The sequence below is a fragment of the Elaeis guineensis genome, chromosome 2 (assembly GCF_000442705.2).
Source record: "Elaeis guineensis isolate ETL-2024a chromosome 2, EG11, whole genome shotgun sequence".
NCBI classification, from domain to species: domain Eukaryota; kingdom Viridiplantae; phylum Streptophyta; class Magnoliopsida; order Arecales; family Arecaceae; genus Elaeis; species Elaeis guineensis.
In genome coordinates, this window is record NC_025994.2 from 106343872 (window position 1) to 106362590 (window position 18719).

The following is an 18719-nucleotide window of genomic DNA, read 5'->3' on the forward strand; positions in this document are numbered from 1 at the left end:
ACCGATAAGATCTTTCAACACCCAAAGGTGCCTTAACTCGTCTCGATCTCTCAAATTTCTCAATCATCAGACATTCTTTATTAAATCTTTCTCGATGCAAATAGAAGTACTTAAGCATGGATTAGCTACTCAGGCATCCAAAAAATTTCCACATGGTTCGCTTGCAAGTATGCTTTTCTGGAAGAAGGAAGAAAATCCACCCGAGGAGAAAACCATGTCTCCGAGCTAGCAAGATCATGAATGATGAACAGTAGTTCTGAACGAGAAGCAACCACTGGTGGAATGTATGTGGGCTCCTCCGACATCCGGGTCTGCATTTTTTGCATGGAAGGAAGCTGCTGTCGGGAACCCATGAGAGGCCTCCTGCGAAGTCTCCATCAACATCTATTATCTGAGAGAAGGCTCAGGTAAAACAAGCGTACGTCTGGGTTGCCAACCGGGCCAGCACCTGCGCGTTTGAGGAGAAAGAGACACTGAACCATCGCAGCGCGGGTTGGACGCGATGCGGGCGTGGGCGAGACACTCGTAACAGTGGCTTTAGTCGAGCACCGGAAGATGGGCCTTGGCTTTTTGTGGCGTGGCCCTAAGCTGCACCCCCACCACCCCACCTTTTAGCCTTGGCTGCGTGCATGGGTCCCCCACGCGTGGGGATGATGGATCGCGAATTCCTGATAGACTGGCCAATGGGTCGAGTAGGTCCCCACTTTATCCATCTCCATCTCCATCTCCATCTCCCCCGGAAGGAATGTAACATGAAATGGAACCTTCTCTTCTATCCCTTGCTCTATGCATGATGGCAAGACTTTGGAGCCTCCAAGACATGAGGTCTCATGCACTATTTTTTCCCTCTCTCTCCCTCTCCCTCTCCGTACGTGATGCTGAGAATGTAGCAAGCCACGGGCCTAGCTCAAGCCGGTCTGGGTTGTATGTTTCATGCAAACAAAAAAAAAAAAAGGGATTAATCTTCTTTTGCAATGCCAATCATTGGATCATATCCTGCACAGATATGATCAATGCACTCCAAACAACTCCATTCATCCATCTGCACAGCTCTCGAAGCGACCATTGCATGATCCAATGGTGGATTCGTGGAACCTTCTTTTGCACGAAAGATACAACTCCTATCCAGCCATATTGGTCAGCCAACGGCTGGAAGTTTTGCCGGCTGGCAATCATAGGAGAATGGGTTTTGGGGCCGGATTTGAACAGTTTCAACTTTGAACCATGATACGTACCCTCAGCTTTAGTGAATCCGGGCTGCGCTAATTGCGATTAGTCTTGGTCTATGTTAGGCGTGGCCCAGTCTGTCGACATGATTGTTGACCGAACCGGTCTTGATGTGGATGATTTCTTAGACTAAATTCCTGAGCCAGTAAATCTGAATTTTGGCCAAGCTTGTCCTTTTAAAAGTCTGCGCTGGTTGGGGGCTATCAAATTTCTGATACTAGTTTATATTGATCCCAATTAAATCCTGCAAAAATATTAATTTGGAGCCATTAATTTTCATGACTCAATTTCCCTCAAATCCAAGACGGGAGATCTGCCTACTACTACCGGTAGTTGTTTACAGAAATTCAGGGACCTATTTGCGACAAGTTCATTAAGTTGTAATGCCTTGCTTCATTTTCATTACAATCCAATCTTGTTATGGTGTGAAGAGGACTTATTTAGTCCCACATCGATTATGAGTCAAGAGAGAATATGGTTTATATAGATTGAAACTTTTTCTCCTAACGTGAGACACTTTTTAAAGGACAAAACCATGAGGCTCTAAATGACCAAGGTCTATTGAAACCTAAAGATGATCATGAGTCAAAGCGGACAATAACCATAACATTGGCGCCATCTGTACGAATGTCGGTGTAGAGAGAACTTCTTTAGTCCCACATCGGTTATGAGTCAAGAGAGAATATGACTTATATAGATTGGAACATTCTCTCCCAACGTGAGGCGTCTTTTAAAGTACAAAATCGTGAGGCTCTAAATTAATGATCAAGATGTAGAATGAAGAATGTAGAACTGTTCACAATATTTAAGGAGATCATGGCTGCCTAGCTATTAGGTTTAGAACTTTGGATGGTTGTTAATAGGAGCTCGTTTCCACCTGTTCACTCACCGGAAACTAAAGCCCCAGGAAAAAATCCGAAGCCCCATGTTTTCTGGCAGAATACCGTATCATGTTATACGGGCAACCAGCTCTACCATTCCTCCTTAAACTGTGCTTTGTACGCATGCATGCAGCATGCATCTATACAGGGGTGGCAACATGATGCTAGTACTCATTGCATCCGTAGCTTGCTGCCATTGATACTGCCATGCCGCCCACAGAGAGCCCGCTCCCATTTTGAAACGCATTATGCAGTTCTGCAACTCGGGCTGCATCCATCGCACCCAGCTTCCCATCATCTCACCACCACTTTTCCTACTCCCGAGGAGGCTGGTATCTTCGTACACGGTACTGAAACGCATCATCCATGCAACCCTTTGTACATGGCACACCGAGCATCGCTCTCTGGCATGTCGCGGCGGGAGTTTTGTTTCGTAGCATATAGAGCTGTGTTCCAGTTGATGCGTGGACAGGGAGGTCACGTTGGTTCCAAACCCCCTTTTCAATAATACATCTAGAAGGTACTGCCCAACTTTCCAGGAGATAAGGCTGAAAGATATGTCCTTTACACCATGCCATGCCATGTCATGCCATGCCACATGATAGTGGATGTTGATTGGTGGCCTCCCCTTCATGTATACGCGCGACAGTACTGTGGCAAATATTTAGCATGTTCGCTGGATTACTCATGTGGTTGTTCTTCCGGGTTATTATTTAACAAATATTTAACATGTTCATGTTGTGATATAATCGCGGTTGCATCTGATGCAAGAAATGGTAAAAGCACGTAGTAATCCGGGTTTTTTTTGGCGTAGGCATCTGGGAGCTTTCTATGTAGCTTGTGTTTGTTGTTGGCCCAGAGAGGAAAGAGGCCAAGCTCTAAAAGAGCAGCGTCACCCTGTGGTCCACGAGCCGTACCCACCACTCTGCGGAAAGCGTCTGCGGTAATAGTAGTAGTCGGGGGGAGAACGATCGAGGGAAAGGCAAAGAGAGAGTGAGTGTGTATGTCAGACAGAGAGAGAGAGAGAGAGCCAAGGAGAGGGAGAATACGTAGCCAAATAAATAACTCAGTGGCTGCAGCAAACTGACATGAGTGCAGACTCGTTTCAGACACTGCCCATAGCTAGCAATAGATATATCAGAATCTCTGTCCCTCACGACCACATTTATTGGTAAGAGTTTCCATGTTTGTGCTGACTTAAGGAAAAAAGGTTGATGCCATTTGAACTGGGTTTCAGTTTCATCGCCGGAAGGCTGCAATCTGAAGCTGCTGCCAGCTTAAGAGGATATATAGTTAAGTTGGGAATCTAATCTACATTATTGCTTGTTTGTTCCTATAACTTCTGCACTGACACCACATTTAGATTAAGAATGACAGGTCGGGAAAAAGTAAGTTAAAGAAAAGGAAACTCGAAAAAAGATCCCTCCTCCTCCTGTCTCATGCACAAGACACAATGACAGACCAGTGAACAGCAAGCGAAAGCAAAAGATAAAGGAAAAGAACTCACAGAAAGAGACAATGCCTCTCTCTCTCTCTCTCTCTCTCTCTCTCATACATATATATAAATATATATATATAGCCTAATCTAACCTAATGAGGGTTTTATGTTTGGAAAATGGATGTTTAGTTTACTAACTAAGAAAGCATGTCACCATTCTCTCCATTTCCTTCCTCATCGACATCCTCACCCTCCTCCTCCTCCTCCTCTTCCTCCTCCTCGTCTACACTCATTGACTCGACAATGTGGGGAGCATGGCCGCCGCCGAAGGAGCGGACATGGTCCTTGAGGGAGCGCTTGTGCTTGAAGTCGGAGCCGCAGATGCAGAACCACAGCTTGCCGCAGTTCTTCTCGTGGGTGCGCCAGTCCCCGCGCACTGCAAACGCCTTCCCGCACCTCCGGCACCCGAACGGCCGCGCCCCGTGCTTCCGCTTGTAGTGCGTCTGCAGCGTCCGGAAGTCCTTGAGCGGCCTCGACCTCGGGTGCTCGATGTTGTTCTTGCACCCCTCAGCGCAGCAGTAGCATGGAAGCCTCATCAGCGACGATGAAGCCATCGTCCTCGTCGCTCCCCGCAGTGACTCCGACCCTTTCCGGTATTGCGACCCGTGCCCCCACATGTGCATCTGTACGTACGTACGTTCATAGCTAACTAATTAGCATGACCGTCACCGATCGATATACTCAAGTAATTATAGCACCAACTTGTCAAAGCGAACGCATGAGTGTATATGTATGTAATATATCCAACCAAAACGAGTTAATTAGATTCTAGCTAGACCTGCATGTTGTTGAAGCGGTTGAAGGTCTTGTTGCATACGGTGCAGGAGAACTGGGTCGTGCTGACGAGGATCTCGGCAGCAGAGGGGATCCAGTACTGGGTGGGGGTGGAGTTAGAGGTGGTGATCATATTGCTGGCATTGGTGCCCGTGCTTGCACTGGGAGGGCCTATAGATAGGGCGATGGTCACGTTCGAGTCTTCATCATCCGGCTGGTTCAAGGCCTGGGAGAGGTGTTGCTTATTAGAGGGAGGGTGCTGGAACCAAGAATTGGAACTGGAGGAGGAAGCTGATGGGGAACAAGAAGAAGGATTGTTCTGCTGGCCGGGGGGCCAAAGAGTGAGGAGTAGTATGGAGTGGTCTTCTTCCTCCTGCTGAGGAGAAGACATGGAGGAACCTCCACCCCCTTTGGTGAAGAAGCCATGGCTGGCATAGCTAGGTGGAGAGTGCATGACGATTGATTCTATAGGAGTAGTAAGGAGAAGAGATTTTGTGAATGTAGCTATATATAGGGGAGATCGAGGACAGAAGAGGAGTGGTGAGAGGATATAGGTAGGAGCTTGGTGATATGGACGTGTATATATAATGTGGAATGGGGGAAAGAAGAAGGGGAAGATTGGAGTGGATGATGGATGGATGGATGGATGGATGGATGGAGGTGGGGAGGGGAGGGAGCATGCATGCACGTGCAGTGGAGGGGAATAGATGGGTTTTGGCGTGTATAGGCTGGGGAGGAGGCAAGAGTCCGGCAAAGGCAAGGGGACCGCGGCGGGGCAGGGGAGGCCCCACCTTCCTCGCCGGCCCGATTCCCGAAACCCACCCCCTTCTCTCACATCTTTTTCATTTCCTCTTCTGGCTGCATTCACTTCGCCTTTAGTTCCTCCCCATCTCCGAGTTTACACTCTCATTCTCTCTCTCTCTCTCTCTCTCTCTCTCGCATCCACGCGCATACACCCCATCAGAAGCCACGGATTCCCTGTTTCACTTGTTGTAGAGGTTTTTCATACAAAACGGACGCATGTGAGGTGATCGATGTCTAGAACTCTTTTTTTTTTTTTTTTTAATTTCTTTATTTTTTAGGGATAGATTTGCTTCATACATAACACAGAGAAATACAGTTGGTGCTCAGATAACATCATCTACTCCCATGTGCATGTATATTGCGGTGCACTGAATGATTGATCTTGTTTTTACGGTATCAACTATTGGATCGTGTTGTGCACGGCCCTTGAAGCACCACAAATATTTTTATTTATCCATTTACATGGATCTCAAATCGATTAGTGTACAACCCAATGATGGATTTGTGCGAAGGAAGATGGATCCTTCTTTCATGCGAAAGATACAACCCTTTCCCTCCAAGGCAATTCTATTAGGTGAATCTTCAAGGATGCCAACAAAATGTTACTGGCTGAGTTAGGCCTCGTCTACAATTAAACCAGTCTAGGATTTAAACCTCGAGCCTCAACTCAGGGCTAGCTCGAGCCCGCCCTGTTTCTCCAACCGACGATATTCCTTTTTATTCTGATATGGGCTAAAACTAGGCCACGAAAATCCAAAATCTCAGTCCAAGCCCGATTTTGAGCTAACTGAACTTCCTAAAAATCAGGCCATGTAGGCTTTCGGGGGCTTTCTGGGCTGTTGGCTCATCCGGGCCATTGAGTATTCTCCATTTTTTTTTTTCCAGAAAAAAAAAATCTACATTTTCTTTGTGAGCCACCAATTATTTTACCTTGCGCATTCCTGTGAACCATTGATCAAGATATGCCACAAGAGTTATTAATCAAGTCCAAAGAATCCCATCAATCATGCTAGCCATGTTTTGCCAATACAATGTCATGAAAGTAGACCACTGCAAACCTTTTAATGAATGGCTATAAAACTTGATTTGTTATCATAAATATGCGGAGCATTAGTTAATCTGAATAGCATCTTGATCCACATGTACAGTCCTCTCTTTATTTTTGAAATATTTCTCTACTCATCTATATATCGAATTGGAGTTTCGTGGTAAATTACCTCCTAAATTCATTTTCAAAAAGAGACTGTACTGATCCTACAAGCATCAAGTGTCAAATCAAATCATCAACAATATTTCCATCATTATCGTGTTTTTCTCATTCCAAATATGGCTTTGGTGTTGAAATTTTTGTAAGTATTTGAGTGTGAATATGTTTCCGAATACCACTTGGCTATTTCCTCCAAATTTTGTGGGTTTAAAATAAAATCAATTGGCTTCAACTTGGATACTTTCCCTATTTTTTGTTCTCTGAAAAATTAGGAATCATATTCCCGATCAAATAATTCTTCATTCCAGATGTAGAGATCAGGAAGTTACAAATAAAATTATTTAAACTTATTTGAATATCACAAATGTCTTGTTATATATGATCACGGTCTTGAGGATGGATACAAAGCATGCTTCGGACATATATCTAACATTTATACGAGTTTGAAAAATAAAGATACGTTGACATCCTGAGACGTTAGAGGACTCAAGAAAATTTTGACTTTATTGGAAAAGCACAATTATCCATCTTACCAGGAGCAAAGTGATAGATTTTCTTGATAAACCATAATTCCCTTTTGATGATTTTTTTCCCTTTTTATCAAAGGTGGTACAAAGCAACACCATTAATTTCATCAATAAATAAAATAATAATACAATATAGAAGGAAAGCAAAATAAAACAAAAACCTCGGCTCACAGTTGGCTAAGGCCTATCCCTCAACAAACATGAACGTGAAGATCTTTTTTTTTTTTTCTTCCTAAATTTTAGGTCCCCTCTACCATCACCAATTTGCTCATCCAGTGTGAAAGTCGGCGATGAGTGTGCCGAATGGCCCCACAAATACACCTCCACCATTGTGTATGGCACGACTCTGAAAGTGCTGTACCCCCTTCGATTGGCCACCCCCTTTCAAGACATCAAACATAGTATGAAAAATAATAAAAAAATACTTTTAACTTGTATGCTTGAACTCTACATACCATCTACGATGATTCTCTTATTAATAATTACATTTATCATTCCAAGAAAAGAGAAAGGTACATCCCACCAGCCCCTTAAATTTACAAAAAAAACACCATGGCACTCAAAAAAAACCTTATTACATCTTTCATGATAACTTTAAACACAGCAGGCTCACAAAAGATGTCGCCTAATTAAAGCGGCAGACCATTCTCTCATCACTCCACCATGAAATAATAAAACTATGCAAAACTCATGCACAAAAAATTTAAGCGTAACGCAAGGGCCTAGCTTCATGCTAGCTTTGCTATTGATTATTTGACAGCCTTCATACTTTGGTTAACATGTTGATGAATTTTGTATGGCTCGCCACTACTGCAACGTTTTTGTTTCAAAAAATGAAAGCTTGGCTCTCTTGGAACTGTTAGAGGTCTTGTTGACCTGTCAAAGGCAAATGGCATACCAAGATAATAAGCATTTTTTTAAAAAAAATATTATCGTTATTGATGACAGTAAGCCAGCTACACTTTATTTCTCTTAGCTGCAAGTCCAGCGTAGCATCCCAAAGGGTATCCAAAATACTTTTGGGTATATTAATAAGCTAAAATTTAAAGACCCTTGTTTCATTTGTGATTATAGAATTGATATCCATGATAAAATTGGACAATCTGAAGGGTTTAAATAAAAAATTTAGGATGTTTAATTGTAGTTAAAAGATATAAAATAGATGATCAATTCTACTTGCAGTCGTTTATTTAAGTAATACCTCTGCATAGATCAGTAATCAAATTAGCCTTTCACTGGGCCTTAAATTATTTATGCTATAAATATTTTCAATTTTTTTCTTTAAAGTCTTTTCAAAAATAAATGAGGCTCTAAAATTCTATTCAAAAATCAAGGGGGAAATGAAGAGATAATATACCTTCTGGAAAAGCAATTTATTGTGAAAGTATATCGCCGGTAGAATCTCTTATACTCTCTTTATAGGAAAGAGTTCGAATTAATATGTTATTGGAATTATAAATAAACATACATTATTACCCCACACAAATTACTTTATTGAAATATTAATCTATGTGGTACTTGACCATAGGTAAGTCAGGTGGTTTTGGAGACCTTTAAAAACCATGATTGAAGTATCATTTGCTACTGTCTAAACTTAAGCTAGGTTATTAAGAAGACCGCCCTTCTAGATCACGTTTTTGATGTTATTTGTGTGGATATGGACCAAGAAAAAAGAGAAAGTTCATTAGATGTGATCTATGATGTGAAATCTTGTTTGAGGTTAGTTAGAAAAGCTTATAATAATCATGTGAGGGCCCATTAAGGAACCTCTAAAGTTCTCATGACCATTGTCTCAGTCAATCATGTCGACTCTGGCTAAAATTTTGTTTTTTCTAATTGGTGTCTATGAGCACTGATATAAGTTCATAGTTTGCTTTCTTTTGACTGCTTTTATGTAGCCTCTTGTTGAGTTCAGAAATTTGCCCTGCACATTCCTCTCCAAGTAAAAAGTACTGCGTATATATTCACATATTGACACTTGTTTCTATTTAGCCTCTTTTCATGATCATGTCCTGTTTCATCATCTTCTTTCCTACCAATGTGGAAAGGATGACTAGTAAAATTTGAGTATTGTTAGTGAAAAGATTCATAATTATATTTCTGGTCAAATTTTGCATTACCGTTGTGGAAAGAATGGTCTGTCGAATATCGGCATCAATTGTGCTTTTGGGACCATCTCCTTTCTCATAATCCTTATCTCCTCTTCTTCTATAACCTGCATATTATCAATTGTCTCCTTCTATGTCATCACTGTTATTCACACTTTCATGTAGTATATATTGAATGATAAGAACCAATATCATGATATAAACACCTTTAGGAGCTTCTCTTCAAATCTCCTAAGGATCTCCAAGGAATAATTTTTGCTGGAGACCTGCATGAAAATTTAGCCTCAATACTGACAGGATATGAATTTCTGCTAAATCTTATGTTGGTCGGTATTATCGCATGATCATGAAGAGATATCAGAGAGAAAGAAGATGATTTAATTTCAGAGAGTATATTGAGGCTTACTAGGTTATTGAATCCGGCACGCCTGGCTGCTCTTTGTTCCGTGTGCAGCTTAATGTTTAATGGTTTTGTCTGCTCCTTTACATGTGGCTTTGGTAGGTTCTGGTGATCAAAATTGTCATCATTTGCTATGAAAAGAACTATAAAGATGGTCTGAGGGAGTGTAAGAAGGAAATTTAGCTTGGGGGGATGTCGGATTACCTGAGGTTTATCTGTCGTCAGTGGCAAACCTTGCGCAACATGAATCCGTAGTTTGGCCTCCTCAGCAACCAATTCTTGCACTCTCTTTGCCAATGCTTGCTCTTTTATTTGTCCTCGTTGCTGTCAAAAAATAAAAAATAAAAAACTTAAACGTAGTATGAATAAAGTACTATTGGCTGAGCAATATGCCATTTCGCCAAACTTCCTATAGAGGCATACTCCACTGTGTGGTACAAAGATTTTACTATGAGATTGTTCTATGCATCCTATAAATAGATATCAACTTCGGACCAAGGTTGGTTCGAGCAACAACAGGGTAGGTGAACTTCTTGCATGGAAAAGTAGCTCCAATTTAGTCAGCATCCATGGTTGGTTTGGTGGTGATTTGGTATGAGAGCTTACACGAGGAGTGACTTAGTACTGCAGTTGCATATGATGCTATCGAACAGCATTACCTCAGTTTGTAGTCTAAAGGGTTGAGGTTGGCTATTTTTGACTCCCCTTTTGGTGTTCGAGCTGGGTGGTGCAATCTTTGAACTCTTGAAGAAATTAAAAAGCAAAAAAAAAAAAAAAAATTAAAAAGGGAAAAAGATCAGCAGGCAGAACAACTCCAAATGCTAAAGTTGGAAGTACTAGTGCTGTTTCTGGAACCAAATTAAGGACTATAGAAATGCTTCTCAACCTTTGGGGAAGTAAGCATGCTGGGGTCCTCCATTCTAGGGTGCTGAGGGAATCCCACGTGCCCAAGCCTATTTATGGACACAAGAGGAGGTGGTTAGGGGAGTAGTTTTCAGTTCCGCTGCCATTTCACTGGCCTTTTTGGATTCCTTCAAGACCTCATTCATTGATCCAAATTTCTAATAGAATTTGGTCCCAGCCATACCAAACTTTCTGATGCAATTTCCCATCAGAAAAGTTCTCTCAACAAACTCCCACTTTAAGTTGAGACTGAACTTTTCCCCTCAAAGAGCACAAGGACGACGGATTAACGACTACGCGGTCACTAATCAAGTTTGTTATAGTGGGAGTAGTCCCCTTGTTGCATCAGATTTAGCTGCCTCTGGAAGAATGGCAAATAAAACCAAACTTTGCATTGTCAAGGAAAGCTAACTGTGCCAATTCGATGCCGACGGCGTGTTTCGGACCCGAAATTTGTCACCAATTAATCGTGACACCTACTAATATTGTTGCTTAGAATTTGTGTTCTTGGCGTAGGAAGCTAGTGGACATTGCTTGAGTTAATAGCTTCAGTCATTGGGACATGAGGAAAAAATGAGCTGGCCTAAAAGTAGGAACGTTTGGGAATCCTTATCAACAATGTTGTATGTGCTGCCTCTGAGGCTACTCTTGTTATAGAAACTAAAACAACAGCAAGCAGCCAATCGTTCAACAAACCTTTTGGATACTTTTGTTTGCAAATAAGAGTAATGATGAGTCCGGTGACGCATCTGCTTCACATCCATGGTTTCTGGTGATGGACCGGCATCATCAAGAAAATTTTAATGAGATAATATGGAACACATGCTAAGGTAACTCATATTAGTATACCTTTACTTTAGACAATAATATTTCATTGAAATGTGGTGCTAAGTATACTTCTTCGAAGAGTAAATGTTCGAATAAGTAAGGAGACTTGCAGTTTGGTGACTTGCTAAATACATCTAGGTACACTTCTTTTGGATCTCTACTTACTATACTATGAACTAAACAGCGACGGTTTATCAAACATGGATAGTCATGGAGGCAAGCAGGGAGAAAAGTGGGGACATGTCTGATATCCATTAAAGAAGAAATACATGTTAGAGAAGAACAAAGAAAAGGATGACTTCCAATTAATGACACAGAAGACTAACTTCAAAGGCTTTAATCTCATCTCATGGTATAGGTGTTTATATGTTAGAATCATATTTCACATATGTTCAGATTTTCTTTTAATGTTCACCAGTCTTTGATTGTACTTTAGACTGTGAAGTCGGCTTGTCCCATATTTAAAAAGAAAGATAGTTTCTGGCGAGCCAATTCTCTTAGCCTAGTAATCAACATAAAATTATAAGCATTTATAAAATATTTAATGGGCTCGTATTTATCTCCACCTGGTGCAGGGTGCTTCTCAAACTCTTCTGTTTTCGTCCAGATGGGAGAGCCACAGAGAAATCGCCCAAGCTCTCGAAATATAAACAAACCAAGCTCCTAGAAAATATGAACAACTTTTAGTATTTTACTTTAAAAAAATAATAAAATATGAACTCTGGTCTCTGCTTGCTGTGGAAGAAAAAGTGGATATTGGAAATGAACCTAGAACTATTAAAATAAGCATATCATCTAATGCAATGAAAGCTTCTAGAGATGGTACTCTAACCTCCGCTTAGTTTCGTCTTGCAATAATTACCAAACTGCCATGCTACTTCATACAACTCCGGATTTAACAGTTCCATTTTTTTTCTCCTTAATAAATATATGCATTGAAAATGGTTAACACTAGTATAGTTATATTACACCAATCAATTGTAGCTCCTACTTTCCAAATCCCTACCCTATACTTGAGTCACCATCTAGTAAACCAGCCTCTCTCCAAAGATTTAAAGGCCCCCTCTCCCCATTGATCCACATAAAGCTACGTCCACTCTCTACCTAACTTATATTGTAAAAAATTATTATCTTTTATAAAAAGGATTTTAACATGTTAGCCTACTATAGAATTTGTAAATGAAGTTCTCCTGCACATATGTTGCGGAGGAAGAATATGCATCCAAGTGCAATCCATTCTCATACGAACACAAAATGAAACCAAGGTCATGCTCAATGCACCACCAGTTTCCATGTCATTGGCCATCAATTAATTTGCTCTCCAAGCAAGTGGTAGAATCTTAGTAATACAAAACGAACGATAGGGCTCATCATCGCTAATCAAGCCCTGTGGCTCTGCCACTGCTCACCATCGTTGTCGACGTCTCTACCTCCCAAATCTTGCCACCTCCGCCCCGTTGATACCTTCACCATTAAGTAAAAAAAATCATTCAATAAGATAAATGAATGCGAGAAAAACCATTAGTTCGTTTCCAGAGCATCTTGTCCCATTTGTCTTTTTTAATGCAACATCTAGTATACCAAGAGGAGGATCAGAACAAAGCACAAGAGGAGATCAGATGATGAACTTGAAAGAATCATCAGAAGTTGGATATATCTACAGACATCCATACGTATGTTGGGTCAATCGAGAAGAGAGTTGGTGGTCATACTGAGTTTGGTTTATGTTGGATCCGGTTGCCCAAAGCCTTCAACCCAACGTCAACCTGCTTGTAGTGAGGATTTTTACCAGCCAAAATCTAGCCACCTAACCAATTCATAGCACTAAAATGTGCCAAACTACAAGTTGGTTAAGGTTCAGGTTGACACGGCACAAGTTGCACCCCTAGTACCACATCCCTCCTGGTCCTCGTGGCCAAGCAAGTGTTCATGTGGAAGGTTCCCAGCAGAATACTCGCTGCTTCCCGGTTCATCAACCGGTTAGATGTTTTGCCTAGTTTTAAGCCACCCAGCTTGTGTTCTAGTGGTGTCACCTACTGCCGTTGCCTCTGTCCCCAATGCTCTTGCTAAAAGGTACCTCTCCTATCTGCTTCAGCTCTGCCACTGGGGATCCACTGGCACTTGAAGTGACCTTACCCAACCACCAAATGGCCGTATTTTGTGCTGGTGGACATGCTGAAGGTGAACTTTTCATGGCAGGACGCGGTCTTACTCAGCAAATGCTGCCTACCTTCCCCATATGTTACTGTTCCAGATGCTGATCTAAGAAAAGTATGGCAAGCCATTTCCTTATGGATCAACTGGTTGCGGCTCAACTTCCTCTGGGTACCGGGACGATGTTTGTTCATGGATTTGGCTGGATTGGAGTGGCACTTGAGAGTGGTCAACTTAAGTCTTCTGTGTTAATTAGAATCGGAATCGGAACGAATTTGAATGAAAATCAATATAGCCATATTATCCGATGTGTTTGGTTCACGGTCGGAATTGAAATAGAATTTAAATATTATGAGAGATTAGGGATTAGATTTTGGATAATTGGAGTATTCTCATTCTGCTCTAGAATCAGAAAGAGAAAGAGATACCTCCAACCAAACAATCAAATAGAAGTCACTAATTCCCATTCTGGAGTCAACTCTCCCTAACCAAACATGCCCCAAGATTATACTTTATCCTCAATCTCATATCTTCCTAGTTTTAATATAATAGTTAAGGAAGAGCAGCTAAGCCATCCGGCCCTCCCCTGTACGTATTCAAGGGCAAAGGTGATATAGATGCAAAGGTTTTGCCATTTGAAATCAAAATTTTCCACCATCCCTCCTTCCTGCCCTCTCGGCCAAATGCTAATCATGCCCTCTCAGCCAAATGCTAATCATGTTATTTCCATGTTAATCAAGGCAACGCTTCCGGAGATAAGAAATGTACCACCAAATAGTAACTAGGATCATTAATTGTATGAAGATCACCTATTATTAAAGGTTGGATGGTGAGCCAAGAATGTGCTACAAAGCTGCCTAGTCTTCAGACAAGTTACCTTTTTAAGATTACCTGAGCGTCCAAAACTATAAGTTCTGGAACTAGTCATATCTCTATAGTATTTTCCTATGCATATAAAATGTCTACTCACAAGCATCCTGTTTCAGAAGGCTTCATGTCTTTATCAAAGAAATAAGCAGTTCAGTGTCAAATATGTATGAACATAGCTATCTTGTAGTTGGTTTTTTTTGGTAGGAAAAAAAAAAAAAAAAAAAAAACATCAATTACAAGGGAGCTATGTTCATACATATTTGACACTGAACTGCTAATTGGTGTTTGATGATCATGTTCATCACAGATTTCTGCTATGAAAGCATGCTGTGACAATCAAGAAAAAACAAAAAATACAGAGAAAATCTATGGGCACATACTGCTAACGGATGACTGAAACTTGATATTGAAAAGTAGTAGACAAACAATTAAAGGAGAGCCCGCACAGTGAGCAGCAACACGGAGAATAAAAAGAAAACAAGAATAGCGGCATGCTGTTGTACAAGCTGCAATAGAGAACTCTACAGTTGTAAGCTCGTTGTGAAGTTGTCTCTGAATTAAGATGGACTCCATAAAGATCAGTCTCTCCTTTAATTTCCTGCATCCAAATAATATAAGATCAAATAGGAGGAAAAAATAATTAAGAATTTTGTGAGTCTGCCTCAAATTCAAGGATGGTGTGGTTGAGACTCACCAAGAGCAAAACACTAGAAATTCACCAAATTGTGCAGTGATTCGTGGCCCAAAAAATTATTTGAATTTTGCCTGAAATCCCGCATCCAAAGGTATATCAGTCAGTAGGCAGATACATTACATTAGTAAATCTCTTGCAATTGAACTTTAAATCTAAAATAAAATAAAATAAAATGACTAATGATCCAGATCAGCAGCTTGTGCAGTGACATTAGGGAGTTTTCGTGTTTCTCAAAGCTTTGGTAAACATGAAGATTTTCAGTTTATGGAGTTGGATTGTTACTGTAAATTTTATCAGATATCAAATAAAACACTATCCACCTCTCTTTTCAAAATCAGAGAACAACTGCAAAGCTGAAGCTTCAAGCACCAGGACTAAACAATACTTCCATCATCGGTTACCTACAAGGAGACAAATACCGGTAAACCATACAGAGAGTGTGACTGCTGATTAAAAACCAACATAAGAAACAGAAGATGACAACCCTCACTATGTCATTAGAACGGATCACTCTTGTCAAGTTGCAATAAAATTAAACAGCTGACATAAGAAACATGAGAATCTGAATACGGATCAACCCATAAAAATCATACTTAACCAGAGACATGGGGAAACCAAGATAAGACGTAAGTATTAGTGAGCCAGGGTTCCAGTATAAGACAAACATTGTCTCCAGCACAGCAAGAGACATTTGGCTTTGCCGGAACAAAAAAATTGAAAAAAAAAAAAAAAAAAAAAGTGAGTGATTACCAAGATTTAAAGTGTACCATGCCAAAATGTAAATAAAATACATTTAATTAATTTAATAATTTTTTAATTTTATATTTTATTTATTTATTTATTTATTTTCTGTGGCCAAAATTTTCTTTTTCTAGGATAAATGTTGGTAGCAAGTCGCAGTGTCCTGTCGGCAATGTAAGCCACGGACATGAATTCAAAGCCCAATTCCCTCAAAATGATAGAAACATGCGAAATTCTTTGTGCATGGCAAATAGTGTAGAAAATCCGATATGAAGTGTATCATTTTATTTGATTGATCTACATAGTCATCGCTTTCCAACGAGTATTTAATACCTGTAGTTTCATTTTTTAGTTAAAAAATTTTAAATGATGAAAATACTGCTCCTGCTCTTTGAAAAAAATTATGACATTTTATATCCATATGACATCCTATAGAAAATTATAATTTTGACGTGGTATGTCATAATTTTTTTTCAAAAATAAAATATTTTTATCATTCAAAATTTTAAAATAAAAAAGTAGAACCGCAGATATTAAATGCGTGTTGAAAAATGGTTGGACAAAAACATCCTGGACCATATTATGACATTCTACATGCAGAAAGTCATAATTTGACGTAGGATGTCATAATATATCATAGGATATTATATAATTTTTTGGACTATATTATAATATTCTGTATGTAGAAAGTCATAATATGGCATAGAATGTCATAATTTTTTTAAAAAATGAAGATATTTTTATCATATAAAATTTTTAAACAAAAAATAAAATTATAATTATTTAATATGTGTTAGAAAATAAATGACTACATAGATCAATCATATAAAATGGTATGCCCCATGCTGAATTTTCTATACCGCCTGCGGTGCACAAAGAATTTCTCTGGAAAAATTGCTCTTGGGCTTAGAGTCTGCAACTAAGTGGGCTTAGAGTCTGCAGCTAAGTCAACGAATTATGGATGGACTTCAAAGTCAGATCCGATTCCGAAAGATCCTGAAAACCAGAAGCAAATATTATCTTGGAATGGTTTAGGAAGCGGAAGGGAAGAGGACCTGACCAGGGTGTACTCGTTTTCATGAACGTACGTTGGGCTCGCCGGAGGAGGAGGGTGCAGCGGTGGTGGCGGAGGAAGCTTGTGTGGATGCCTAGGAGCAGGCCAAGAACAAGGGCCAATGCGGCCGTGGGGTTGAGACGATAGCTCGGCGGTCCGCCGGCCGTTCAGGGAGACAAGTCGCCTCCGGTGGCCCGCCGCACTGCATCTGTGCTGCGAGAAGATGATTACTTCGCTGGCTTGGCCAAAGCTACGCACCGACCAGCGGCCACGCTGCTGCTGCGCCTCGCTGTGTCTCTTCTTATTCTTCCTCCCTCGCTCTCTCTCTTTTCGTGTTCTCTAATGTATCTTGAAGGAGCCCAAGATGCCACGAGTCGCCTCGCATGCTACACCGTTAGTCTGGGACGGCGCCTTAGAGAGAGAAGCGAGCTTAAATTTGAACGACATAAATTTCAAGATTATGGCTTTATATTATTTTCTCACTTTGTAATGCACAAAATCCAATGTTTAAACAAATCATTACATAAAATCTAATGTACAAAATCTCAATTGTTCATCCTTAACCAAAAAATATTCTTCGTTTATCTAATTATAACTAATGATTTTACATTATTCACATAAAAAATTAATTGATCATGCAACTATAATGCATTTTTAGTTAGAATACATATCGTTTCCAATTAGTAATGTGCATTCTACTTGCCAAATGCCAATACCTTGATATCATAAAAATATTGCTACCACTCATGCTACTTCATTTCTAACTCAACAATTAGTACACTGCAGTAGTTAGGGGATTGATACGTTATGTCAGGGGTGCTTAAGTATAAATCAAGGTCCACCATACCATACATTCAATTGCCAACTTCCATGTTGGATTGGTATCCTAAACAAGGAGCAAAATGGGGTAGTAAAGCTTTTCTCTCTCATGGTACAAATTAAATCTCCTAATCAACTCTATATTTATTTGCTTTTGCCTATATGTTTATACAATGTATAAACCCTTTCATTTCATGATAAATGTTAATATTTAATTTGTAGTACTCCATAGGAAAATTTTTAAAATGCCCACTTCTCGATAAAAATAAAAATTCTTAATTAACATAAACAATGAAGGTAGTTAATGTACTTAGTTATTTAACCATTAATTCATTTGTTTATATCATCTCTTTCCACCCTAATCAAGTTCCTTCCTTTCTCTCTTTCTTTCTTTTCTTTCATTCCTTTTTTTTTTTCTTTTTTGAGCAATCCTATTCGACTTCTTCTCATTCCATAAGCCACATTTCTCTCCATCTTGATTAAGTAGAAATTACTCTCCCCTCAATTAAGCAAAAGCATCTCTCAACCATTCTCTTTGGCCCAATTAAATTAGATAAGAAATCCAAGCAAGGATCAGTACCTATAGATTTCTTTAGTTTCTAATTTGATCGCTATCGTAGGCAATCAAGAATAAAAACCAACTCAAACTATATAGATAGGGTGAATAGGGATCGTTTCCACGGAGATCTAGGGTGATTATCTTTTTTTTTTAAGAAGAAATAAAAAAAAATTGATTGTAGAAGGATTTAAAAGAAATATAATAGTAAAAAATTAAAAATATAAATTAATATATGAAAAAAAATAATTCAGAGAAATAATTCAAAAATTTTGAATCCACCGTACAAATTAGATTTATTTTTATTTTTTTCTTATGTTGCAGTATTAATTTTTGTAATTAAGATATTAGCATAGCTTATCTCGAAGGGGTACAGACTGTATCAGTAGATCACATCTTATTCTGTTGAAGTATAAACTATTTAAATTCAACTACAAGATCTAAGGTTTAATCTCACATACTACGATTTATCTCTTCAAAGCACGTCCGTATCCAGGGATCACGGCACGTCAATAAAGGATATAAGTCGTGTAGGCTAGATTAATACCTCAAAAGAAAATAAAAAGATATAAAATAAAAATATAATTTTATTGCATAAAAATTAAATACAAGAAAAAAAAATAAAAATCTGTTTACAGGCTTCATCGTACTTCTGGATTGAAGGAATTTAGCCA

At 39.6% G+C, this 18719-nt stretch overlaps 2 protein-coding genes across 3 annotated transcripts; both read right to left on the reverse strand.

The window, feature by feature from the left end:
- Positions 1 to 3573: 3573 nt before the first annotated feature.
- Positions 3574 to 4958, reverse strand: LOC105049255 (zinc finger protein WIP6). The gene is made up of 2 exons (XM_010928851.4): positions 4385 to 4958; positions 3574 to 4229 (listed from the first exon to the last, which is right to left on the reverse strand). Exons 1-2 carry the CDS (start codon positions 4832 to 4834, stop codon positions 3744 to 3746), a joined length of 936 nt encoding a protein of 311 aa, XP_010927153.1. The 5' UTR covers positions 4835 to 4958; the 3' UTR covers positions 3574 to 3743.
- Positions 4959 to 6942: 1984 nt separating this feature from the next.
- LOC105046583 (microtubule-destabilizing protein 60) lies at positions 6943 to 10426 on the reverse strand. 2 transcript variants are annotated; one of them, XM_010925216.2, is made up of 7 exons: positions 10313 to 10426; positions 10086 to 10169; positions 9631 to 9750; positions 9433 to 9531; positions 9233 to 9292; positions 9039 to 9133; positions 6943 to 7299 (listed from the first exon to the last, which is right to left on the reverse strand). In XM_010925216.2, exons 1-7 carry the CDS (start codon positions 10343 to 10345, stop codon positions 7158 to 7160), a joined length of 633 nt encoding a protein of 210 aa, XP_010923518.1. In that variant the 5' UTR covers positions 10346 to 10426; the 3' UTR covers positions 6943 to 7157. The 2 variants fall into 2 exon arrangements, with proteins under 2 accessions (XP_010923518.1, XP_010923528.1); XM_010925226.2 differs by lacking the exon at positions 6943 to 7299 and adding an exon at positions 7323 to 7794.
- Positions 10427 to 18719: the final 8293 nt, after the last annotated feature.